Source organism: Coloeus monedula, assembly GCF_965178545.1.
Source record: "Coloeus monedula genome assembly, chromosome: Z".
In the NCBI taxonomy this organism is placed as follows: Eukaryota; Metazoa; Chordata; class Aves; order Passeriformes; family Corvidae; genus Coloeus; species Coloeus monedula.
In genome coordinates this window covers 19179997-19206836 of record NC_138822.1, presented here as the reverse complement: position 1 = coordinate 19206836, position 26840 = coordinate 19179997, and the positions used below count along the sequence as shown (strand labels likewise).

Genomic DNA, 26840 nt, shown 5'->3' with positions numbered 1-26840 from the left:
TTTCTACCTTGATGTCTAAACTATATTAATGAAAGACATCTATTTGTACATCCCTGCAGACTTTTGTCAAACTTTGTCCTTTCCTCCGTCTCTTTTGTCGTATAAATAAAATGTGAGAACAGGAAGAATGATCAAGTCTTAGAACTACTTTAGAAACCACAACAAAACCCAAAAGTACATATATACCTATTCATGCCCATCTGGAAGTAATGAGACTTCACAAACACAAGGATGTGTCAAAAACAACGCAGACCAACAAAACCAAGCTTTGTAATCACTGGTATCATGTGTTAGAGGTAAATTATCTGTATCACAAGATAGGCCAAAGTGTGCCCCTCTAGCTAACTGTGAATTTAAAGAAGCTTTAGAGAGAGCTTATTAATTGAATTACAGATGCAAGAACTAATAAATGTTTCAGAGGGCCAGACATTATTGTCCCAGAGAAGCCTGAGTTAATTATTAATACGAGGTGTGGAGTTACAGCTTCCAAAGTGCGAGGTGTACGGTACCTCAGGCACTTCTGTGCTGCAGAGAGAGGATGCATTACAGCTCTTAGAGCATATTGCTAATGAATAGGATTCAAGAGGATTGATCACATTTTTCAGTAACAGGTCAGGAAGGTTTCAGATTCTAAGAACTAAAATCTCCATAAAAAGAAATGTCACATGAATCTTGATGATCCAGGACTTTTTGCAAGTTTCAGAAGATTGGCTGAAAACAGAATTCAAAACAAATATTGTCAGGCACAGCTCACTTGAAAAGCAGTTCAGCAATAATAGTTGGAAAATTATAGTGTTATTTAATACCCAGCTGGCCTCCAAGACAACTGGCCTCCAGGATTGTCAGTATGTCCACAGTAAGAGAGATGAAATACTGATTGATGGGAGTACAAAGAGTGCAACAAAAGATTAGAAATTTCCACCATCTCGCACATGCACCTTATACATCTTTGGGTTTGTATGCTTATAAAATAACCTATTTCTAATTCATTTGTCTTGATGGGTAATCTAAGTCCTGTAATAAAATGAATTATGCTACAAAAACACTGAAAAATCGCCGCAATATGTTTTGTCCCTAGCATGTGATCTGCTATGATGGAGTGACCACATCAGTGGAAAAGGGAAGTCCATCATCCTGTTGGACCTAGTCCAAAGGAGAGCCACCAAGTTGCTCTCAGAGCAACTTAGTTAGAGGGATGGAACCAGTCTCCCATGAGGAAAGCCTGAAGGAACTGGGTTGGCTCAGCCTGGAAAAGAGAAAGTTTCAAGCTGACCTAATTGTGGCCTTCCAGTACCTGAAGGGGGCCTGCAAGAAGGGGGAGCGACTTCTTATGAGAGAATGTAGTGACAGGACATGGGGGAATGGCTTCAAACTGAAATAGAGTAGGGTTGTATTAGAGATTAGGAACAAGTTCTTTCCTGTGAAGGTGGTGAAGTGCTGGCACAGGTTTCCCAGGGAAGTCATGTATGCCCCATCCCTGGAAGTGCTCAAGGCCAGGCTGGATGGGGTGCTGAGCAACCTGGTCTAGTGAAAGGTGCCCTTCTAACGGAAGGTGGGTTGGAATAAAATTATTTTTGAGGTCACTTCCAACCCAAACCGTTCCATGATTCTTTGTGAATAACCAATTCTGCACTGCTCTGATTTTCCTAGGGGAAAAAAAAAAGTAGTTCTCATGTTTCTCTTTTTGGTGTGTGTTTAATTGGAAGTCCTTCAAAAAGCCTAAGCTTGAGGTTTTACTGTCTTTTTTTTATGTAACTTGTTATTTCAGTTGTTTTGATAGTGTACTAACTGTCTTGTGGCACAGTTTTAGAGAGAACAGTTGGCACATCTCTGGATTCTTGTGCTCAATTCTCTAATTATATGGTACCAAAATAAACATTGCTGTTGGATATAAACTACCCAGTTACTAAAGAACTTTGTGTTTTTATAGTACAAATTTTTTTCTATCTCAAGTGTTATGAGGACTAATAAGGGGAGTGAGATGAGTATACCAGAGACACACACAGTAACACAGCATTTAAACGCTTCCCTTTTCTTCACATGGGTGCAAAACTCAAGCAGAAAAATGCACAAACAGGGATGCCATTCCCAAAATCCAACCCTCAGACTTAAGCTGGGATAGCTTTCCCTGGGGGGTTTCCAGTTTGCAGTTGCTGAAGCTCTGGCCCATTAGTTTCAATTTTTTTGTACCTTCTTCTAATCCAAAAATCATAGAATCATAAAATCTTCAAGGTTGGGAAAGACCTTTAAGAGACCTTATGTGCAACTGTCAAACCAGCACCACCACTGTAACCCCCAAAAACACTAAATCAAATCACTGAACACCAGATCCAGATGCCTATTGAAAACCTCCAGGGATGGTGACTCCACAACCTCCCTGGGCAACCTATTCCAATGCATGACCACCCTAACAGCAAAAAAGCTTTTTCTAATATCTTATCTGAATCTCCCTCGTCTCAGCTTAAGGCCATTTCCTCTTGTCCTCTCACAGCAGGCACAGTTGCAGACACGGGCCCCCCACCTCACCACAGCCTCCTTTCAGGGAGTTGCAAAAAGCAGTGGGGCCCCCCTGAGCCTCCTTGAGACTAAACAACCCCAGCTCCCTCAGGTGTCCCTCATGAGAGATGTTCTTCAGTTCTTTCAGGAGCCTCGTTGCCCTTTGCTGGACACGCTCCAGCCCCTCAACATCCTTTTTAAAGTGAAGGGCCCAGAACTGAACACAGACTTGGGGTGTGGCCTCCCCAGCGCCCAGTACAGGTGCGTGATCGCTGCCCAGGTCCTGCTGGCCATGCTGTTCTTGATACAGGCCAGGATGCCATTGGCCTTCTTGGCCACCTGGGCACACTGCTGGCTCATGTTCAAGCAACACCTCAAGTTCCTCAAGTTCAAGCAACCTCTCAAGCCACCCCATGCCAAGCCTGTAGCACTGCATGGGGCTGCTGTAACCCCAGTGCAGGACCCAGCACTTGGCCTTGTTGAACTTCCTGCAGTTGTCCTCAGCCCACCGATCGAGCCTGTCCCTCTGCAGAGCCTTCCTACCCTTGAGCAGACCAATACTCCCACCCACCTTGGTGTCATCTGCAAATTTAATGAGGGTGCAATCAACTCCAATGCCCAGATCATCAAGAAAATGTTAGACATTACCAAAGCCAAAACTGAGCGGTGAAAAATACCACTAGTGACTGGTCATCAACTGGATTTATCTCCATTCACCACCACTCTCTGGGCCCGGACAAACAGCTAGTTTTTACCCCTTGAAGAGTCCGCCCATCCAAGCCAGTTTTTCTGGAAGGATGCTTTGGGAGAGAGTGTCAAATGCTTTACTGAAGTCTAGATAGATGACATCCACAGACTTCCCTGCATGTACTAAGAGGGTCACTCTGTCACAGAAGGTGAACAAGGTGGCAAAGCACAACCTGCCCTTCTTAAATCCATCTTGGCTGGGCTTGATCCCCTGGTTGTCCTGCATAATGTCACTCAGGATAATATTTTCCATAAATTGCCTGGAACTGAGGTTAGGATGACAGGCCTGTAGCTCCCCAGATCATCCTTCTGATCCTTCTTGTAGATGAGTGTTACATGTGCTAATTTCTAGTCAGCTGGAGCTTCTCCAGTTAACCAGGACTGCTGGTACATGATTGAGAGTGGTTTGTTCTTTCACCAGTTCCCTTATTCCTGTGGGGTGGTGTGGAGATAGAGCTAGAAAGCAGAAGTGAGAGCACTGCTAAACTCATGTCAGAAGTGGATGTGGTAACGCTGATAGGCCACAAACCATGGCAGGCAGTAGGGCCTACCAGGAAATAGCTACTATAAGGGAATGGCATGCTTGGTATGTGTTAGTTAGTGCTAGCTTGTAGTTTTGCAATGTTATTAAGAAACTTAGATATGGTTGTTATAGTGATTGCTGCTTATATAAGAATCTATTTTTAGTTACTGCTGAAAAGGTATAAATACTCAGCTCTGTATCAATAAAATTGCTTATTGCATCCAAGCAATCTGCCCTGTCTCTTCCATCGCTGACACCGTCCTGGATCACGCAACAGGGTGGATCCCACCAGGACACATAGACTTGTGCATGTCTAACTGGCATAACAGGGCACTAACCATCTCCTCCTGGACTGTGGGGGATTCACTCATTTCCCCATCACCAGCTTCCTGCTCAAGCAGCTGGGTACCATGAGGACAACTGGCCTTGATTTTGATGACTGAGACAAAGAAGGCATTAAGTACCTCTGCCTTTCCCTTTTTCCCTGTCATTGCACTACCCTTTGCATTCAACAAGTGATGGAGACTCTCTTTCACCCTCCTTGTGTTGCAAAGGTATTTATAGAAACTTTTTTATTGTCTTTAGAATTAGAAGCCACTCAGGTTCTAGAAGGACTTTGGCCATTCTAATCTCCTCATACATGACCTTGCAACATCCTGGTAGTCTTCCCAGGTACCTGTCCCTCCTTCCAGAAACAATAGATTCTCTTTTTTTTTCCTGAGATCAAGCCTAAGATGTCTGTTTGACCAGACTGGCCTTTTTCCCTAATGACTTGTCTTCCCGCATGTGGGGCAGCCTGTTCCTGAATATTTAACAATTTCCTTTTTAAAGCACATCCAGCTGTCCTGGACTCCTTTGCCCTTCAGGACTGACTCCCAAGGGTCTCAATCAATCAATCAATCAATCAGTCAGTCAATTTCCCCCTCTCTCTAAATCTCAGTCTTACAAGTAATAATTGATGGTTATTATCACCTGGTGGCTCTTCAGGTAACTTTGTGCTGACCTGAGTAGGCAGTGACAAGAAGAAATGTCACAAGTTCTCATTTCCCATAGAAAAGACAAAACAATATTATTCACAAACCATGTAAACCAGTAGAGGGAAAATTACTAGAACAAGAAAAGTCTTCTGAAGGAGAATATTTGTCTTGGAAATTATAAAAAGTCTGGACTCTAAGCACACACATACTCCCAGTAGCGCAGACCACTGTGTCTCCAGCCGACAGCCTAACAAGTCTATTGCATAGTGCCTAGGAGAGAGGTGATGTTATAACATCTTTTCATCCCCCTCCACGTCTTCTTCCTCACTTTTTTCACTGTGAAGATCAAGAGTGGTTTAGAGGACCAGAATCCCTTCCCTCACCCTACTGGTGACGCTGTTTTGGATGCAGCCCAGGACATGTTTGGTTTGCTGGGCTGCAAACCTGTATTGTAGGCTTTTCTTTGACTTCCCACCCACCAGCATCCCCAAGTGCTCCAAATGGCTGCTCTCCATCTGTTCATCCCCCAGCCTATATTGATGCCGCGGGTTGCCCTGAAAAAGTTGCAGCACTTGGTCTTGTTAAACCCAATGAGATTCCCATGTGCCCACTTCTTGAGCTTGTCTGGGTCCCTCTGGATGGCATCTCATCCTTCAGGTTGATGTCATCTGCAAATTTTCTGAGGGTGCACTTGATTCCTCCATCTATGTCATTGATAAAGACATTAAATTGCACTGGTGCCAACACAGACCACCAAATGACACCATTTGTCAGTGATGTCCAAGCAGACATTGACCCATTGATGACCAGCTCCCCGGGTGTGACCATTCAGACAATTTCTTAGCAACCATACTGCCCACCCATTTAATCTATATCTTTACAATTTAGAGAGAAGGATGTTGTGGGGTACCATGTCAAAAAACCTTACAGAAGTCCATCTAAATGACACACACAGCCCTTCCTTTGTTCACTGATGTAGTAACTTCTTCACAGAAGGTTTGTTCAGGCAGTTCTTTCCCTAGTGAAGATGTGTTTATTGTCTCAATTCAGCTCCCCATCTTCCAAGAGCTTTAGCAGGGCTTCTAGGAGGATTTGTTCTGTGAATTATTGTGTTAATAGACTGGATGCATCTGTTTCTTCCAAGATCACTGCCCACAACTGGAAGTACAGAAGAAAAGATGACCTCTGCGCCAGCTTTCCTTACCAGATACCCCAAGGCCCAAAGTGTCTCTTGATCATCCTTGAGCTACATGGCACAGTGTCATCGCTACCCATTACATGGAAAACCAATAATGAACAATAGTCCAAGGGACATACCAAGTCAGGAAATTTTCTAGGAATTGCTAGGAATTATGGGATTGAAGAATGGCTATAAAAATAGCAGCTTTCTCCATAGGAAGTATACAAACAAGTACTAAGTTTATGTACGTGGGGATCCTTCAGTTATAGAGATCCAAAATCTATTCTGCTCATTTATATTTTCTGAAATTTCTCTTACCTTCACAATGCTTCTACTTTACATCTCCTAGATACTGTTCTCTTCTACCTCCTTTGGTTCCTTCCATTACCTCTATGCAAGTTTACCCTTTCCAAAATTGCCTTACCTTTTAGAAGGACAAATCTGTAGACCTTCCATACCATATTTCATATGACTGTGTTTTCTGTCCATATTAAAATCTCTCTGCAGGACAGACCATCCTTTCTCTGCTAGCTATGTTTTGCTGGTATTTGGGTACTGCTGCAGTGAATGAGTTATCCAAAACAGGAGAGCACAAGAGTTTTGTCAAAAGAATAAAGTTCTCTCTATTTACCCAGTTCGTGTGCTTGGTGGAAATTTAACTGTAAATGTATACTTCATTTTTGGCTTCCAAGTAAATATAGCCATAGGTTTGCTAGAGCAAAATACAATTTCCTATGTGGCATACATAAAAATGAATGAAAGTCCAAGTTCTGCTTCCAATCAGTTTGCTTTTCTGTAAGTTAAAAAGTTTTTCTTTCCTAAAAGTCAGACTAGGAGATAAATCCTCTCTGCTCTCCCCAGCAATCTTGAGGTAATCTAGAAATTGCATCATTTTTCTGAGAAATATTAGTGAGATATTAATCTTAGCAATGGAAGAATTTACCAACATCAACCTAATTGAAGAAAAGGAAAATATTTTGCACTGGCTTGTAATGAAAATTCTGAAAACAAAAAGATATTAGCTTTCCATATTTGGTTTCAGCTCTACAGAGACAAGAAAGCACTGATCTGCAACACCATTTATCTCCATTTACTGTGACAACACATCCTAGGGAAGAGAGATTAGAGGTGGTTTGAAGCTAATTTTGTGAGTAGGTCCAGAACTAAAGTGAAAATTCAGAAAAACAGTGTAGAGCAGGATAGCAGATATCCATTATGGAAATCAAACCATACTTAAGGACAGACAACTTCTTTTTCATCTTCCATGGCTTGTTTCGTAGTGTGGCAATGAGTTTCTTTTTTTCTTCTACCTCTTCTTTCAGCTTGGCCAGTTCCTCCTCTGTAATTGGTTCCTCCTCAGATTCAGAATCAGAGCTTCAAGCAAAAGCAGAAACAAAAAATACCACCAAAACTCAGATAGGACAAAAGTTTTCACAGAAAAACATACTTTGTGTTAATTTCATTTAAATTTGAGACTAGATAAACACCTTCACATTTGCACAGAAGGGAGGACACACTTCATTTACACTTGTTATTAATTTAATGTGAAAAGAAAAGCCTGCACACAAAGTGCAGAGCACTACACCTTCAGCATCTCAGGGACAGTGGGCAGCACTCTTGGGGTAACATCTGACAGTCACTGATTTTTCCTGCAGCTGTAACTAGCCTCCTATGAGTCCAACCCAAACCCACCATGGTGAAGTGAGGATGCTACAACTGCAGCCATAAAAGTGAACTCCTTCACTTTAGTGTGTCACAGTAGAAAGAAGAGACACTACAGCCAGAGCCAAGACAAATTTAAATACCAAATAACAGCCCATGCACTTAGCAAGGCAATAGCATTTCATAGACAGGAAGAATTCAAAGCCACATTGCAGCAAGACCACGAGAAAGCAGCAAGCACTCAAGGGAAGGAGATGCAATTGTAATGGCATCTCCAGGTATGTTGTGTCTGTGATCTGAATTTATCCATACATCAGTTTGCAGTATCTTTGCAAAGAACTGCCGATTAAAACAATATTCACTCTCCTAAAATCTGCATAGGTGCCCTTTTCTGTTAGAAATCTTGCATCTCATATAACGGTATGTAGTAATTCATTAGCAACAGGTGTTTGCTCTTGTTATGCCAGCAAACAGGAAAATAATAAAAAGGAAATCATTAGATTCTGACTTTCTGCCCTAAAAAAGTTGACAGCAACAAGTACCACTAAGTGACGTCGTGGTACTAGCAGATTGATGCATTTCTATCTGTTCTTGCTGTGTTTTCTTTAGCTTCTTTTATTTGTTTGCTTGTTTGTTTGTTTTCTGACTATTTAAAACTGTACTGCAGGTTGGTTTGGTTTGTATTTTTTTTAATGGTTTTCTGGCTTGTTTGGGGACCAATTCTTTCAGACTTTATCAAGCAAATAGTTTTCAGACTCTTTTGCTTATACTTCACCATTCTGAGAGTTTGATATCTGAAATCTGATGTGAGCACTGAATGATTCATTACCTAATGCATAGGTTCTATCTCCTGGATAATTTAAAAATTATAAACCTTTTTTTCTACCAAAACAGTGTTTTTAGAGATCTAAATGACATAAATGACACAAGGGTTTGCCAGTAAGAGTAATCATAAGACTCAAAGCAAGCAAATAAAATAAAAACAAAATACTTTTTGAAACACAGGAAAATACAAATTTCTTATTGGTCATCTACCTATAGTCTTCATAAAATATACTTAATAATAGCAAAAAATTAGGGGAGGAGCTGAAAACTTTCAGACACACAGAAGTTAGCATAGGAAAGAAAGAGGCTGTCATAGCTGTGTGTCACCCTGCTATTAAAGGCTAAAATGCTGTTTATTATCATAGAGACATAGAATCATAGAATGGTCTGGGTTAGAAGGGACCTTAAAAACCATCTCTCTCCAACGCTCCCTGACATGCAAGTATGCCATTCACTAGATCAAGTTGCTCAGGACCCCATCCAGCCTGGCCTTCAACGTTCCCCAGTTGTGGGGCATCCACAGCTTCTCTGATCAGCTTTTTCCAGTATTACACCACGCTCTGAGTAAAAGATTTCTTCCTAATATCTAATCTAAAGCAGTTCTCTTCCAGTTTAAAACTTTTGCGTCTTGTTCTGTCACTGTCTGGCCATGTAAAATGTCTTTCTCCCTCCTTTTTATAAGCTGCCTTAAGTCACTGGAAGGCCACAGTGAGATCTCCCCAGAACATTCTCTTCTCTAAGTTGAGCAATCCCAGTTCTCTCAACCTGTCTCATAGGAGAGGTGCTCCAATGCTCAGAGAATCTTTGTGATCCGTACTGAATAGACTGTCACCTTAGAAAGTTGAACCCATCAATCTTATACTTTCAGGCTTCACATGATAAAAAACAGTATCACGGAAAACTTAAACCTATATAAAGAAAAACTGCTACTGAACACCACATCTATTTATTGTCATACCAGTATTGTGAAGAGCAAGTTGAGAAAACTGAAGTCAAATGGATAGAGGATAACAAAGTGATTTGTGCATAAAATTTTGAGGGAGAATGCAAAGAGAGTCATGCCTTCAAGAAGAACGAAAGGGTTAAAAGAACCTGGTTTGAGAGAGCTCAGAATCCATTGTTTCTATTAACTGCTTTGCATTTTACAAAGCAGAGTGACATGCCTGATATTAAATATTTCCTTTGATGGAAGATTGCTGGGTTATGCAAAGCTGGGATATGGTGGTTTACAATGCTGCAGAGAGAGGGTGGGAAATATGAGGGCTTTGTCCTGATGCAGTGAGCTTATGGAGAAAAGGAAGCTTAACAAAACACAAGAGATCAGGTAGGGATAAAATGGACTTTGTGCCCTTTACCAACTACTGCTTTTTTTGTCTTTAGAAATACATCCCATCTTCCATTCTTCACTTTCCTTTGGAACCAGAAAAATAATAAAAAATCCAAATTTCAGAGTTTCTTTAAGAAATCAGGATTTTCTAGTGTGTTTGTATTATGCAGCCAAACTTGGTGCAGTAACAGCAGACTTTTCCCCTTTAGCTCAAGAGGTGGAACCCCATGTTATTCAAGCCAGGAATTCAAAATTCCATCTTCTGCAACCAAAAGTCTTAGCCTTTCATAAAAGGTTTTGATTCGTACATTTGAAGTCCAGAAGGGTTCATTGTGACCTGCAGGCTAACATACAGCATAAAGCGTCAGTAAATAACTTGACATCAAGCCCCCATCTTCCTTGGTTCCAATTCAATACACATCTAAGTCAATAGAACTCTTGAAATCAACTGCTTCTTCAAGTTACATACATAACAGACTTCATTCTATTCATCTGTAGTTTGGTTTTATGACTTTATTAGACATCTCTGTTTTGGTTTTAGTTTCATCTTCTCTTTATGGATGTAAACTACTTTTCTCATTACTTCTGCTTCTAGCAGTAAAAATTAGGATGAAAATGTTTTCTTTGAGCTTAGACATTACAGGATAAGACCAGTACGACTTAGAGTATAGCATGACAATTAAATAAATTTGACTAAGTTTGAAACCTTTCCTTCTAGGTTTTTGTGTAAATTCTATTTTTATGGGTAATCCCCATAGCATTGCCTCTCAGTGCTATTCAGTTAGCAAAAAGTAACAGTGTCTGTACTGCCTTAACCTTCCGTGTACCTCTGGGCTTTTGCATAAGTTTTATACTCTCAAGTAAACCTAATAAAGGTCAGTTTATCTACTCACAGATAGAGCTATGCAATAGGAAAAATAGAATTCCTTTTCTAACAATTTTTTTTCCTCACATGACTGCACACAGTTTCTAAGATCAGTCGGACAAAATGAAACAAGGCAGTAAAGAACTAAACGGTTTTTTAATCCATGAATCAGATCCCCAGAGTGAGACTAAGGGAGCAATTTATCATTGGTATTTTGGAGATGATGATTATGAACAGTGTAGAGTAGACCCTCCTCAAACCCTCATTTACAGGTAACAATCAGCCTCACCAACAACCACTAACATCTAAGAACAGAAGATTTAAAACCCAAGAAAGAACTCCTTTCATCATGGAATCAGCCTGTGAAACTCACTACCACAAATAAACCAAGAGTAGAATATTTAAGTTTTAATAAAACCAAAACAACTAAACAAACTCTGCAAATCAATTCAGAGTTCTTCCAGGATTCGCTTATGTCCTTTAGGTAGAAAAAGTAGTGTGTGAAGAGATTTATCTGATTTAAATGAAAAGTACAGACCATGAAGCAGCAGATTCTACTGATGTACTGTGACCTCACCAAAATGGGCAATGTTGCTAAGTTTAGCAAAGGCCACAATGACAGCAGTAAATACGACATTATCTCTCTGTCAGATTGTTTCATTTTTTCTTTTAATGTGGGGAAATTTTTTTGGTGTTTTGTTTCTCAACTTCTGATTTCACTCTTTTAATGCTATTTCATGCTGAAACACCTTGGCAATTAAAAAACTGCATCAGCAAGGTCTATGTTTAAACAGTAGAAAGTATTTTTTGCGATAGGTCCTGTCCCAGGACAGTCCTCATGGACTTGCTAGACAGGCTGTATTCTATACTGCCAGCCTTCTTTTCTTTCTGGAAGCTTGGCAAATCCTTTGTCTGGATCACAGCCAAACAGACCACCAGCCTGCTATCCTTCATTCTTACATTATTTCATTTTTTCTTTTGAATATACTTTAAAATACTATTCTGAAATATTTTCAGCAGCTCCTGTAAAAGTCTAAAAATACAATGTTCTTGAGTTATCTTCTAGCATGTCCTCAATTTTTCCTCAAATGTTGATAGGCTTACTACTTTAAGAACAAGGTCTTGTTCCAGGTATCAATTTCTAGTTATTTAGCCCAAAATTTAAGTATTTTAATATTAAGAACTTTGAAATGAAAAACTTTGTGCCCTCATTCAATTTTCTATTTTCAGTGACCTTTTTTAATTAACACTGAGTAAACGTTTACAATGAAGAAACCAATAAACAAAGGAACATAGGTTTGCACATTCAGGACTGTTGCTCTATGAGTGCAGCAAACTGGGTGCAGGAGTATAATTGCCACCATAGTGAAGAGCCAGCAGAAAAAAGATTTTAGCCATTCTCATCAGGAAGTGAAGTGAAGTAGAAATATACAGAAATGGGATCACAGACAAATTAATACAACAGCATATCTCACTGTATTTTTTTCTTTCCTTTTACTCCTGCTGTGCTCTCCAGTGATGCCTCTTGGAACAGAAAAAGTTGTAAAAAGTGCTGAATGAGGAATGGGAGTTTCTCTTCCCCTCCACTGAGATAAGTGTGCTTAGCTCCATTTGCTCCCTTATACATTGCTCCCAGGGGCTGCTTCCCCTCAAAAGCACAAGAACGGACAAGGAACAAGGGAATGCTAGGATGGCAGAGAAGTAGAAATATTTTTCTGAAGTGCTCCCTGTCACTGGAGTCTTCCAAAAACCCCAGGGTGTATTAGATGCTTTGAAAAGTTGTAAAGTGACATTTCAGAGGAAGCAAGTGGAAGACAGACTGGAAAATCTCATCTCAGTTTTTGATTCTGAGTTCTTGAAATTTTGGCACTGACCTTAAAAATATGGCTCAAAGCTGTCTGAGAAACAAGAATATGATCTTCTGAGAAGCATCAAGATTTTAGTTCTATATTGGAAATAAAACTTGGCTTTCTTGGAGGGTTATCAGCTTGGAGTTTGGGGCATTTCAGTTTTGCGGAAAGAAAAAAATGGGGCAGATCTCACCTGTTATCACCTCTGTCCACCATTTTCACTTCTCCTCTGACATGTTTTCTCTAGAAAACGGCTCATAAACTTAGGATATAACTAGATATGATTTTCTGGAAAGTTTTCATTTCATTCAGCCAGCATTTCCTCATTGCAGGAGGAAAGAATATCTGTCCAGCTCTAATTTGGCTGTCACAAGGGACTCATATTGACTCTTGGTATTTCACAGTTATAAATGAAAACAGGTTTTATGTAAGATAACTATAGTTTTATTATAAGAAAAAAAGTAACTTCATTACCCTGATCCTGATTTCTTTTTGTCTTTTTTCTTCTTGTTGGCCTTTTCTTTTTTCCCTTTTTTATCAGCCTTTTTGTCCACTTTCTTCTCATTTTTACCCTTCCCACTTCTACCCCCTTTCTCATCTTCCTCTTCTTCATCATCTTCCTTGGATTTCTGATTTTCCTGGTTCTTTCTGGATTTTGCAGGTTCCATATCAGAATCACTGGCCTCATTTCCAGCTGGTCGTCCTCGTCTACGGTTTCTGTGCCTGCGATGCCCAGCTCTCCTTGTCCCATCTTCATCATCCTCATCCTCCTCATCACCATGCCTATCTCTCCCTCTGGCACGTCCCCTTCTGGTTCTTGGTGTTGCTCTCTTCCTCCCTTTATTTGTGATTGATTAAAAAGATTAAAAACACATGAGAGAATGGGAGTATGTCAGAAGGAGACCTTTCTTCATCCTTCATTCTTATGAATAATCAGAAAGCATCTGTGTCTGGCCTCAAAATAATCCACATTACTGACCTGTTCCTTTGACAGTTTCTTCATTCTCAACTGCACTGCCTTCTTCATTGTCATCACTTCCATCTGTGAAATGAAAAGAAAGGCCAGTGCATGTGAAGAGTAGATCAATCATTAGGAATGCAGGGCTTTCAAGAAATTCTTGGCAATTACTGCTTTATATTTCTTTACAACATTTTATGAACCCAGCTTTTTGGAACATGGCAAATAGTTTTCAAGAGGTAAGATGAAAATAGAAAAAACAGTTACACTTTCCTTCAGCACTCAGATAAATAAACCTCAAAGGGATGCTAGGAAGAACTCTTTCTCGTGGAAGAAATATATAGGAAAGGAGGATGATAAAAATACCCTAAAATTTGGAGAAGAAGGATGAAAATGCTTCTCAGACAATTCTCTGAGATTTTCTTAAACATGAAAGATAAAACACTGACTGAGATTAAAAAATACTGAAAGAATCATTTTGTGATTTGACTGACTGGAGGGCATGAAGATCCAGAGCTGCAGCATAGCTGAAGAGTGCAGTTCCAGAAGAGAGAGAAGACCTACTCTCAGTTCCAGCAACCCAATCTCTAAGCACAGTGACAAAACTTGATCCAGCTCATTGTGTGCTCTACCACAATCCTATTCTACCACTCTACCACATGAGATGATTTTAACATTGAAGGCTTTAGAGGGATAGTCTATTTATAGAAGATTGTAGTGAGTCTCCTTAGAAACATCTTTGATTTGGAGTGGATCTCTTGCTTAATTTTTCATTCTCTGTAAGTTCAACAAGAAACAGTGTCTGCGCTACCCATCAATAAGTAGAAAATTATCCACTTCATTTGCCTGGTACACTTTGAAACTGCAATCATGGATTTATAGAGAATAAATTAAAATACTCCCATATGTATTATATATATCATAATATCTAATTAGTATCTAATTAATGTGCTCTTTGAATACATTGGTATGGACATATTACTTAACGGGTTATTTCTGAAACTGCTACTGATATTCCCTAGCAAAATTTCTTCAGAAGCAATATCTGAGAAGCCAGGTTCTAATGGGCTCTTTTAAGGTATCCTTGAGCTTTTACACATGGGAAAGCACTTTAGATACATCAGCGGTATTTACAGAAATAGATGGTAGTAGGAAATTAAAGAGAAGGCTAAGAGAGATTACCATGAAACAGTAGAAGTAGGTAGCAGTCATTCCACACCTATATAATCTGCATGTTCCATGTGTATATTGTCCAGCTTCCCCTCTGGATAGGTGATAGGTGATGATCCATATAGTTGCATTTTTTGGGAAGAAACTGTAGGTATCTTCCTTTTTCATTCATCTCTAACATTTCTGAATTTTTCTTTATATTCTTTCTTCACACATTCCCTGGTTCCCCAATTTCTTTTATAAATATTACTAAGATGCTAGTGACTCATTGAAAATTTATATACAGATTGGTTTATTTAGGGACTGCTGTAGCAAACTATGAAGGGCAACTTCTTGACTTTGCCTAGTATCAAAGAAAATGAGTAAAAGATGTAAGGCTGCAAACAAGAAGGAATCCAGGGTCTTGTTTCACTATGTGCAGTTATAGGAAAAGAGTTATTAACTAGAATTTAAGCAACATATTTAAACTGGGTCTAACTTCCCTATGCAAAACATTTAATTGTAATTAACACTTTCTACCATTTCTACAACATCTGCACCATGATTTTTAAGATTATGCAAAAATATTGTCATTCGATATCACCATTGAAATGTGGCAATAAGTGTTCCTTTGTTCTGCCTGGACACATACCTTCTGCTGCTGACAGTAACAGGATCTCCTTTGATAAAGACCATTGTGCTGCTAATGAAAGCTTGCAAAGATGAAGACAGACACCTCTAAAGAGATAGTTCACATGCCACACTAGGGCACTATTTCTTATCGAAACAAATGCTTTGGCTGATCTCCTATGGCCAAAGAGAAATGCCCAGAAAAGAAAAGTACTTTATGGGTTAGAGATTGGCCTCAGTGCAGAGTCTGATGAGGCCATACAACCAGCAAACAAATGGAAGTTTATCATATATACTGGACCATGCATTAGCAGTGAAGTTTACCAATCTTGAGTCGACATCATATTGACATAACAATAACAGTGACAAGGGATTGTGAGACACAGAGACTTAAACAAGGTAGAAGATAGCTGTTGGAGTCTGTTTAATTCTAGTAGCATAAGGATAACAGATTTACTACACTGAAAATTTGAGAAAAAATTCTAAGCTAATTTACAGATTTCAGAGTGCTTGAAAAAAAAGCATGGAAAACACTGCTAGGGTGAGCATATTCGAATGTTAAGTTCTATGTGTTAAAGGTTTTTTTCATCTAAATTACCAGGTACATGAGTGATAAAGAATGATTTTTTAAAAAATAAAGAAAAAGCCTAAAATCAAACAGAAATAGCTATTGCCACAAAACAAACCTAGAAAGCAAGACCAGTGATTACATGGAATTATGCAGCTGAAAGTGGGTACTATAAACATGCCCAGCAAGAACTAGTGCAGCTTCAAAATTTGTGTCTGCAAAGATTTAAAATTGTATCTCCAAACTGAACTTGACATAGAGATAAGCTATGTTACTATGAAGACTGTTAGAGGTGTGTTCTTCTCATTCCAGTGTGTCTACAAAATAAGAGACCTCTTCCACGTCTTTGGCTAGGACATAGATGCATGCAGAGAGCTTTTTGTTGAAGCTCAAGGTAGAACTAAAAGTTACTGACTTGTGACAGTTGTGATAGCAGTTCATGCTGCTTAGAAGAGAAAAAAATCACTGAGGAGAGGGACTGGAAGATCTTTACCACCCCTGAGAATTGGCCTGAACCACATACGTGCATGGGTTCATGTAAGCTACACAGCCACCCCACACTGCATTCACACTACAGCTACCCCTGGCAACTTGCATTTCAGACAAGCTGTATTAATAACTGGTTTTTGTGTCTGTTTTGCATTTATTTATATCTTTATATATAAAGACCAGTGTTGATAGCTGGCTGGGTATTTGAGTAACAAGAGATAAATAAACATTACCGTATGTAACATTATTATTACCATCTTTAATGATGATGATGATGATGATGATTATTATTATTATTATTATTAAGCTATTTCAGGTCATAAACTCCGTGATACTTTTCAAAGAGGAAAGGAACAGGCTGGGCAGTTCACAATGGAGCAGTTCAGGTGCTTGCATGAAAGCCTGTCTCAATGAACTATCACAGAAGCATTTTAACAATACACAAATTATGCTTCATGATGACACTATATCTAAATGCAGTTTAGCAGTTAATTTAAATGTTCTGCTATAAACCACAACATAGAGAAACAGTAGAGTACGTTCCTCAGGCACTGTATTGTTATCCTAAAGAAAGATGAAATGCATATTTTATGCTTTGGATTGTTGAAGTTAAATGGTAGTATTCGTTGCAGGAACAAAATCCTCACTATATGGGAAATCATATATTGAGGGAATATTTAAACAGATCGTGTGATCCCACTTACCAAAAGTTCAGTGAATCCTCCTGTAAAAATAACTAAGTATCACGAAAGCACTGTCTAGAATTACTAATTTTTCCAGAAGAGGGTTGATAGAACCCCTTATCTTCACATCATTAATATTCATAGTCTAATAGCAGCCTTTGACTCAGCTAACTTGAGTTAGTGTGACCCAGAGCAAAAGCTCAACTTCTACATCTTCCAGGATACATCATCTTGTCCTAATGACAAGATCTATATTTGCATATAGATCATTAAGTATATTTGAAGATATAGTCCATAAGTCCTTTTACTCTAGGAAATCCAATCACTTTCTTTTTTTTTTTTTCACAGTTGTTTAAGGGAAACTTTCTCATCTTTCTAGATTAAGGGCAGTGATAGTGTAATCTAAGTAAGCTATCATTTTACCTGAAGTCTTATTTAGACTATAGCCATATATAAGACTACAAGACTTAAAGATGGTGTCCTGAATATGGGCTCAGACTAACCTGTAAGTCACAGCCACAAGGCAGAATATCAGACAGCTCAGGAGAGTGCTCCAAACATTGACATGTTGGCTGCTGAGGAAACGAAGGACAGAAAAAAATGCGTAACACCATAGTCTTTGTTCTATGAGGTGTCTATTTAGTAGATCATAAGGATTGTTTTATCCTTACCTTGTTTTCCCAAGTTGTTCATACACCTTCTATCAGAAGCTACTACCCGGATTTCATGCTTTGGATTTTTTAAAACTTATTCTGTACTGACATAGTTTTCAGGATCTTTCACTGTGAGAGGGATAATAATTCTTGAAACTAATTCGTACAACATGGCCCAGTCTTGTAATATCTGTGCTCCCACTATTACTGTGTAAAGCTGACTGCTGCTAAGCAATTCTGCATTTTGATGCTACAAAAAATTCAGTGGAATGCAAAGTAACCTGTATATCAAAAAATGCTGTCTGACTTTTTATATATGTCATAGAATAAATTTCTACTTTATTAATTAATTGTCAAACCAGTTAAATGGATCATCTACCAACAGAGCCTTGTAAGCAATTACTGTGTTTTCCTCTGAATTGGACCACATCTTTTCAGTGCTGGAAAGACATCAGCCTACATGGATAATAAACCGAGTGTCCAACACAAGGAAATGTAAGAAATGCAAGATTGTATTAGACAATAAATGCCTGTTAAGTACTAGTCAAAAAGAGGGAAGAGTTTTGTAATATTCAGTTGTACATATTTACGCACACTTCCAAATTATTCTTCCTGATCATTGAAATATGAGAGTATCTCACAACACTTCTGTAACAATAAATATCACTAGAAGTAACGCCCTTCTGGCGAAATACACCACAAATCAAATATCAAGATATCACAGAATGTTGTAAAGTGAATTAGTGCAGACTTCAATATCCAAGATTTGCGACCATAACACTAGAGACCCCATCCTCTTAGTCTCTTTCCAGACTTTGGGAAGAACACCTTGGCCCACCTTGGGCACAAAAGATGAGAGCTTGAAACACAGAAATCTCAAATAAAAATTACATTTATAGAGCAACCATAGCACTCAGTATTTGAGACCATGCTTTATTTTTCTTCTGTTTTTCCCAGTAAGTGTCACAAATTTTATTTCCAGTGAACAAAAATTAAAATTACACAACTCAAAAACTGTACCCTGACCAGCAGTAGCTATGAATTTATAAAGTAAAATATAATTACTATTCAGCTACACAGAAACTGTCTAATATATTGCTTATTTTTCCCACCTAAATTGGCAATATCATAAATACTGAAGTAGGCAGAATATTTATGTTACAATGTCATAATGACACCAGGATCTTGGAAGACTTACTAATGTGCATGCTGTACCCTGAAAGCCTATATGGCTGAAGAGTTTCCAGAAATTGTCTCAGGGGAAATGAGTTTTCCCTCTCTGCAGAAAAGAAAATTTGCCCACCTAGTTGTAACCCACGCAGTATTTGAAAACTGCACCTGAGCACCACAGGGAGCAAATCCATTCAATTCACATCCATAAATAGCTCATTTTTTCTCCATTGGTAAGAAAAAATTACTGATTTTCTACTGAAAGGACAGAGACTGATCTAACATAGGTCATGTTGACACTGTAGCTAGCATGGGGCACATCATCTGATTACATTCTCCTCTTCCCAGTTTCCTTCTGGGCTGTACTCACACATAGCAAGGTTTGAGCTGGCTCTCAGTTTGTGAGTCAGGACTTCTTCTAGGCTAATCTTCCCTTCAGGGATAAATAAGTTGCTTATTGCTTGATTTCCGTGCAAGTATTTTAGGCCAAATCTGATTTTACGGTTATAAAGCTTACAAAAGGTAGATGAGGAAGACAACTGAGTGAGAAGCCCCACAGTATTTCACCCCCTTCAGGGAGACACGCACAAAAATTTCCAGGCCTCTGTATCTTACTCCATCTCTGTGGATACACCTATGTTCCCCTACCTGTGCCTGACAAAGATCTACCTTGGAGTGTTTTGCCTTATCCAAGTCTAGAGAGATTACAAACTTGCAGGATCCATTGGTTACTGCAATAAAACAACAAGGAGACATGACACTTGCATTTGGTCTCCATCACACAATGGTGTAGTGGTGGGCAATTTTTCACTTTTGTTGCAGTCTTTACTGCAAGAATTAGGGTCAGAATACTAAGTGTTCAGTGCACTCTGAGAAGTCTGAGACTGCAGTAAACCATACCAATCTGGCCTTTTCTGGTTCTGAAATGGGATTTATTTTGCTCATTGTCATTCACTAATAATACTGTTAAAATGGGAAGAACACTTGATAATATGGAGAAAAGAGTTTATGTTCAAGTTACAAATGTTCTTAGTGAATCTGAAGGCAATTTTATTTCTTGTTATCTCATGAGAAGAAAGCTCTTTAAAGGTTGATAACTAGAGCTGACCAGCTCATCATATATTCTTTTTACTATATTTAGAAGGTAATAGGCACTTTTCAACTGCTCCCTTTCAGAAATCCACTCTGAAGATTTTTGGCCTAGGTTGTCTTTTCCTGTATGAGATGCCAGGAACAATGAGTTCACATTCATGAACTCAGTATAATGAACCATACATCTTCTACTACATTAGACTTAGCAGCAGGCATGTTATGACACAAGAAGAATCACCAAACCAAAAATGGTTTCACTGGTGATAAAGATATCAAAAAGCAAAATTGCATTATTTGAAAGTGTTGCAAGAATATTCCTCAGGACTATCAGCACTGATGAAACAAACCCTCCTGGAAAGAAACTGCAGCTAGATTAGTTCCTGAACTCTGTGCTGCATAACTCCAGCCCTTGGACCTTTTTAAGTTAGAAGTGGATTGAGAACTGCATTCTGAAAGTGTCTCATAGTTACTTGTAATAGAGTTTTCAAGTGTTCTGAAATCAGAATGCAGTCCTAAGTTTACTCACATGATCTCATCTCCAAATACATGCGTATCTGTCATTAAGATTGTTAGATTTTATTGTAAATTATATATATAAGATAAATGTTCATTTTAAAAAGTGTCAAAGAGTGATCATGATTCCACAACAAAATTCTTTACCTTCTCCAGGTAAAAAGTGTGCAGCATTGACTTGCCATGGGAATTATATCCTCTATAATTTGAATTAATAATAAAGTCACAGAATCACCATACAAGTCAGCTATTTTCAAGTAAAAGGCAGATGTTTATGGCAAACTTAGAACCCTTTTAGTCTTAGAATTTGTTCATTATAAGTGCATATAAAAATATATATGTTTTATGGTCATGTTTACAATGTTTCTTATGGAGATAAAAATTCTTTTGTAGCCATTAAGGATTTTGTCTATGCTGCATTAAATTCTGTGATTCTCTTATGTCAAAATGAGATCCATTAGCATATACTGCTTGAAAATTAAATTGGTCAGTAAAGGGTCTTGTAGAAAAAAATCAGGGTGAAGAAAAATAACAGCGGAGATCAGACAATAAAAGGAAAGAAAATGGGATGGACTTCTAAAATAAATGGTGTGTTATACTCTGTCAAAATGCTCAGCAGTCCCTTCTGCTATTTTCTATAGTAGTAGAACATATTTTCTTACTATTGAGTGATCCAATTATGGATTAAAAATCTAGAAAGACCTGGTTTGTAGTACCAGCCCTGGTACTTAGCAAGAGCTAAAGAATAAGACCCCTGGAAATTTTCTTCCATGCTGACAATAAGAAATATCATGCTTGTTGCATACAACAGAGATCGTTGCTTTAGAAAGAGTAGTACTGCTCATGAGAGCTGAGAGCACTTCCCATATTAGACTTGCCTTGCACATTGCCAATACAAGCCATTAGCCATTATTATCCTACAAAAACCTTTCTTAGATCTAGAACAGTATAGTATCACTATGGAAATATTGTTAATCTTACTGTAAAGAAAGTTCGACATTTCATACTAAATATTGAAAGCTGTAAGAAAAGGAGGCATTCTTTTTGTGCACCTTAGAGAAGCCACAAAATAGCACTGTTTTCCTAGTCTTTCCTACAAACCACATATAAATGTAAGACAAGTAACAGGGCTGTGGTCACAATCTTTTGATTTACTAATCAGTGGAAAGCCACACTACCATGCTACAACTAGTAAATTCCAAATAAGACACATCATTGAACAAAAGACAATGAATTGTGACTAACAAGATTTTATATTAAAAAGAAGTAGAAAAAAACAAAACTTGCACACTGTTGAGCTACATGCAGAAAATGAATATGTGCTTAAGTTGCATAATTATATTTGTAATTACCGTTTCCTTCTGTTGACTTGTCCTGTTTGGTCATTGTGATATTTCACAGGGCTGCTGCAGGTGCTGCCTATACAGGAGAGAGTCTGGAGGCTGAGTGGTTCAAGATGAAGCACACCACAATATCATCCTCTTTGTCACTGAACGGATGGTGCTGGTGAAGTTTCACTCACTGAAATATAAGAAGATACTAATTTCGTAAGTGATGAATCTTTCATGAATGTTTAGTTTACCATTTAGCTTTGGCATGCTAGGATTAAAAGAATCAAAGAAGTTATTCACCTTCTTTATTATTATTGCTGAAAAAACTCTTCTGCAATGTACTTACTTATGACTAACACTAACATTTAAGTGCTTAAGTGCCTTACTGAGGAAGGAGGCTGCACAATGTCCACATGAGTATGCTCTCATGCTGTATACCAACCTACAGGCCTGCATGTGGAGGAAGATACGTAGATTATTTTTCTGTCAGGAAAGTGAGTTTTTACCTTAGACATGCTTAAATTTCATAGGTTTAATAGAACAGCCTGACACTGATTTAAAAAATCTTAGCAAAATTAGCCAGATTCTGATATATCAGCTGGTTTACATTTGCATCTCCTTGCAGTTCTATTAGGACTCTCACTTCCGGATATTATGCCCTAAATTTACCAGTTTTACCCAGATTGGCCTTTTATTTAAATTAACAGTGAAAGAAAGACAAAATGTAGTTTACAAGACAAGTCAGGCTTGGAAGTAAAAATCTGGAAGACTATGTTACAAATAGAACAATATGAAATGCAATTCTTGCATTAAGTATTTGTATTTAACTAGATGATTCCATGATAACTCCTTATGTGAAATTCTTTCAGTGTCATCCAGCTGAAAAAGGGTGTAAGCATCTGCAGAATAGCTTACCTTCTCAGATGCTCCTCAGTGGTTTCTGGATTCTCTTACACACACAGCTATGAAAGCCATTTTTTTTCTTTGGAGCTGTCATTCAGGTGTCTGGAGGAAATTTATCTGGAAACTAATCCAGTGATGCTAGCTACCTTACCTTTTCATTTTCAAACTTTAGCATTGGGCTGAGGTTTGTTTTGTTTTGAAACATATGCCTATTTCTGTTAGAACATTAAAATCACACATTTGAAATATTCCTGAAGAGATTAAGCTTGCCTTTACAATTATAAGAGTCCCTGTGCTATAAAATATGTTTTCTGAACTAGTATTATTTCCTTTTGCTCCATTCTTATATTAGTCATTGCATAACATCCTAGATCCTGTGTTTTTATATACTTGGAAAAGACTTCTAATGCAAAATAAGAAATTTAAGAAAGCACTCAAATAATCGCTGAATATCCCTAGTTAGACTATGTTTTAAGTATTCAGAAAAGTAATAATCCTGTTCTAAAAATTCATTTGGTAGACTTCTGTATTTCTTCAATAACAGAAAGAAGAACATCTTGGGAAGAATGATGAGCATGGATTCCCAAGCATTTGCAAAAAGAAACAGTCAAAGAATTCTAACAAGATATTTTGTAGTTGTAGTCAAAATGGGACAATAGCACTGGTCCTATAAGCCTTCTTCAGAATTTAAAGTTAATAAAACTCACGTCTATTAACCACATTGAAAAATATTTTACTGGATGTATGAAAAGGAAAGGGACATATATTGAGGGCTGACTTATCAATCTTACCCTAAAAAAAGGACAAAACTTGAAAATCAGAGCTGCAAAGGCAGTATTTAAAAAGATACATAAACAAAAGAATTAAAGTCATATACGCAGTCTGAATGCAGTCTGTGGGTAAACAGTTGCTATGACATATGTCACTTGCACATTCCATTTCATTTGTTTCTTAAGGTGTCCTGACCCAGTCAGCAATCAAATTTCATAAAGTGCTTTTATCAGAGTACAACCTGTTAGTGTTTCCAGTCTGGTTTGTAGTTTATATTTGTGGCTGTAGAGTCAAATGTTTCTCTAAGTTCCACTACTTGCTGCCCTCATCAATGTGCCACTGTGGGGCTGCACACTGGATCACTAATCAAAGTAAATAATCAATTTCTTAAGTCAGCTTAGTGCAGTGATCCCATCCACAGCACAGTCCACAAACAATTGTATTAGCACAGAAGAGCTAGTCAAATTTTGACATGATGTGGGAAAGGGCAGCCAGGGTCAGGAGACAGGAGACAGGAAGAGGCTGCAAACCTTTGAAGACAGACTTGTCACTGGAGCTAACACAGCAAGGAGATACATGCTAGATTTCCCTTTACCCTGGGAGTTCAAATACTAATCAGAGATTGAGAACTGTCTTCATTAACACTAGGTTCTCTTTACAGCACACAAGGCTTGAAAGACAAAAAAACCAAAAACCCCCCAAAAAACCAAACCAAACCAAATAAAACTAAAACCCAAACAAACAAAAAGACCCCAAACAAATTTAACTTAGCTCTATACAATAGCAATGAAATCAGAACAATACAGAATGCTATTAATAAATAAAAAATTTTAAAAATAGCCCTAGAGCAGGCAGGTTTAGAGAATTGGCCTTAGTCCTGACTGAGTTTGTTGAAAACTGTGAAAGTTTCCATTGTTGGCAATCACATCACATTTTATTCCCTATGTTCAAATCTGCATCTCTTTGTCAAAAACATTTAGTATATATTCTAAGAGCTGAAGCATGCATGGCAGGCAAAAGCTGAGGATGGAGATACACAATTATCTCTAACTCAGCTGAAAACCCATAATGAAGGAGAAGTGGAAAGTACTGGTCTGCATACCGGTCTGCATACTGCTAAAGTGATAACCCATTTGATAGTCATCTGCCAAACAGATAAATCTACCCAGGCAAAAGAGCAATGGCACCAAAGAATGACAACTTAAGTATGTTTTGTGCAAACATTAATGCCTCAGTAAATCTGCAATGTCGATTTTGCTTGTAAACGGCTTTTAAGTTACAGTGCCACAACCTTTGCACAAAGAACCACTGTAATTTCCTTCTTCATATTTCTACATAGCAGCTAAAAACACTTTGTACAACCATGAAATGCACTGAATGTTGATTTTTACATGTTTCAAGGTGAATTTTTCCTCTGTTTCTAAACTTAATCCAAAACTTAGGGCAATAAATTATTTTCTGGCAGACTTGGCTAAAGGTTACTCTCTTCAGGACAGAATTTTAAAATGCCATTTTGTTTAGAGGCACACAAAATGTATATTCTGCCTGTTGAAGGACATGATAAAATCAGGGAGCTCTGGAAGTAGATAGGAAAACAATCTGAAGGCATGGCACTGTCACTGTGCTAGCAGAAACGCTTTTTTCATTCTAATATACTACTTAATGTCAATCTTTCCCTAACTCTGCATTTGAATGACTCAGAGGAGTCTGAACAGCATTAACTGGTAAGTCTGTGCCTACGACCCTCATTATCCCACATCTTTTTCACAGCTGAGTGGATGATTTTGCCAATCATGTCTGGGAGCAGCAGGAGGCTGCACCAGGAAGCATCTGGGGTAGGATAGGGGTCAAAACTTCCTCTAGTGGCATCAGCCTGCAGCAGTGCCAGCAGAGCATGGAAGCGACACTGACTCTGGCACTGGGGGACCCTGGCAAGGGTGAAAGGCACAGTCAGATAACAAATCAGACTGACTAATTTCGTGCCAGAAACTTCCAAAATCTGACTCACAGTCTTTTCAAATATTAATTAATTCCCAAGTCAATGAGTTCAGCTGTTGATTAGGGAATGCCATAAACATTAACATTATGTTACATAACGAATTCCAAACATAACGAATGCCAAACAAGTAACATTATTCTGATGCTGCACAGGTACTGACTGAGAAAAGAGTTACAGATTAAATCTTCTTGTAGACAGACTTTATTTGTGTAGAGATCTCTAAGCCCCTGGTGAAAAGGAAATTTAACAAGTCAAAAAAACTACAGGGAATTCCAACACACTTTTACAATTACTCTTTGTAAAGCCATTTGTAACTTCTCTGACATTTCTGAAATACTGTATTTCATGTTTTTCTGAAAAAATGGAATTTAAGCTAAAAGTACAGCAGGATGTAATTTTCATTAGATTCTCATGGTAGAAAAAAGAACTGGCTTGAGGGAAAAAACATCAAAAGTCTCACAAAGAAGCCATTAAAAAAAAATTCTGATCAATTGATGTGAATGACAATAAATTTGGGTGATATGATTTAGAGGAATTTATCCAAATTGGTCTTGATCAATGAATTTATCCTGCCCTATTAGTAATTGGAATGTCTTATTAAAACATCAAAAAACACTTTATAATCCTAAATATTCACTAAATATTCACTAAAATTCTGTAATTATTTTCTAAATTAGAAAAGGAGATATTTAGCAGTGTTTCTACAGATCCATATGTTCTGCTCTTTGCACAACTTCTGAAAATTTGTAGCTGGAAATGTTTGGGAATTTCATGTGAAGAAAAGCATATATATATTTCCTCTAATGATAATGCTACTTAGAATGAAAAAATTCTACTTAAAATCGTATTCTTGTCTTTATTCTACCCAAAATGAATGGCTGAGTGAGTGGTCATTAATAGAGCTGCTTTCTTTATTAAAATCCAGCAGCACACACTGCCAGCAGAGACTTCCAGTGTGACTGCTGTTAGCACCTGCTTTGCTGACAAATGGGCACACTGCTCAAATAATTGCATTTACTACTTAGTTGTGGCTGCTCCCAATGGAGAAATTCCAGATCTTTTCCATGACTAGAAAATACCAACGTGTTCAAAGCCTGGACATGCAAATTGAGTCTTGAACTACATGCTTGAAGCCATAAAATCACATTCTCCCTAAAATTGAAGCTAAAAAGTTAAGAATTATTTGCAACATAAAAGATCCTTTGAGAAAAAAAGCATGGTTAGATGTAATAGACACTAAAGCCTGTCTCAAAGATATGATTTGGACAAAATTCAGATCATCAGCTAATACTCTGAAAATATTGCAGAAAACTGCACCTTTATGACGTGCTAGTGAGCTTTTCTTCCCATAAGCTTTGGTATTTGCAGGAAGACAGAGGTAATTTTGCAAGAGTTTTTTCAGAATACCCTTGTCCTTGTGTCTTAACACAACAGCATTGTGTCATCATTTAGCAACACAAGATCCTTGGGAAAAACACA

The 26840-nt window shown here is 38.1% G+C and overlaps 1 protein-coding gene across 1 annotated transcript in view; it reads right to left on the bottom strand.

Annotated features, from left to right (window-relative positions):
- The window catches only part of TMC1 (transmembrane channel like 1), a gene marked incomplete at both ends in the record, with an annotated part of 58644 nt that extends 36901 nt beyond the window's left edge, over positions 1 to 21743 (bottom strand). The window contains 4 exons of the mRNA XM_082301152.1: positions 7157 to 7297; positions 12927 to 13290; positions 13432 to 13494; positions 21710 to 21743. Coding sequence (XP_082157278.1) covers positions 7157 to 7297; positions 12927 to 13290; positions 13432 to 13494; positions 21710 to 21743 — 602 coding nt within the window. The remainder of the gene's footprint in view (positions 1 to 7156; positions 7298 to 12926; positions 13291 to 13431; positions 13495 to 21709) is intronic.
- Positions 21744 to 26840: the final 5097 nt, after the last annotated feature.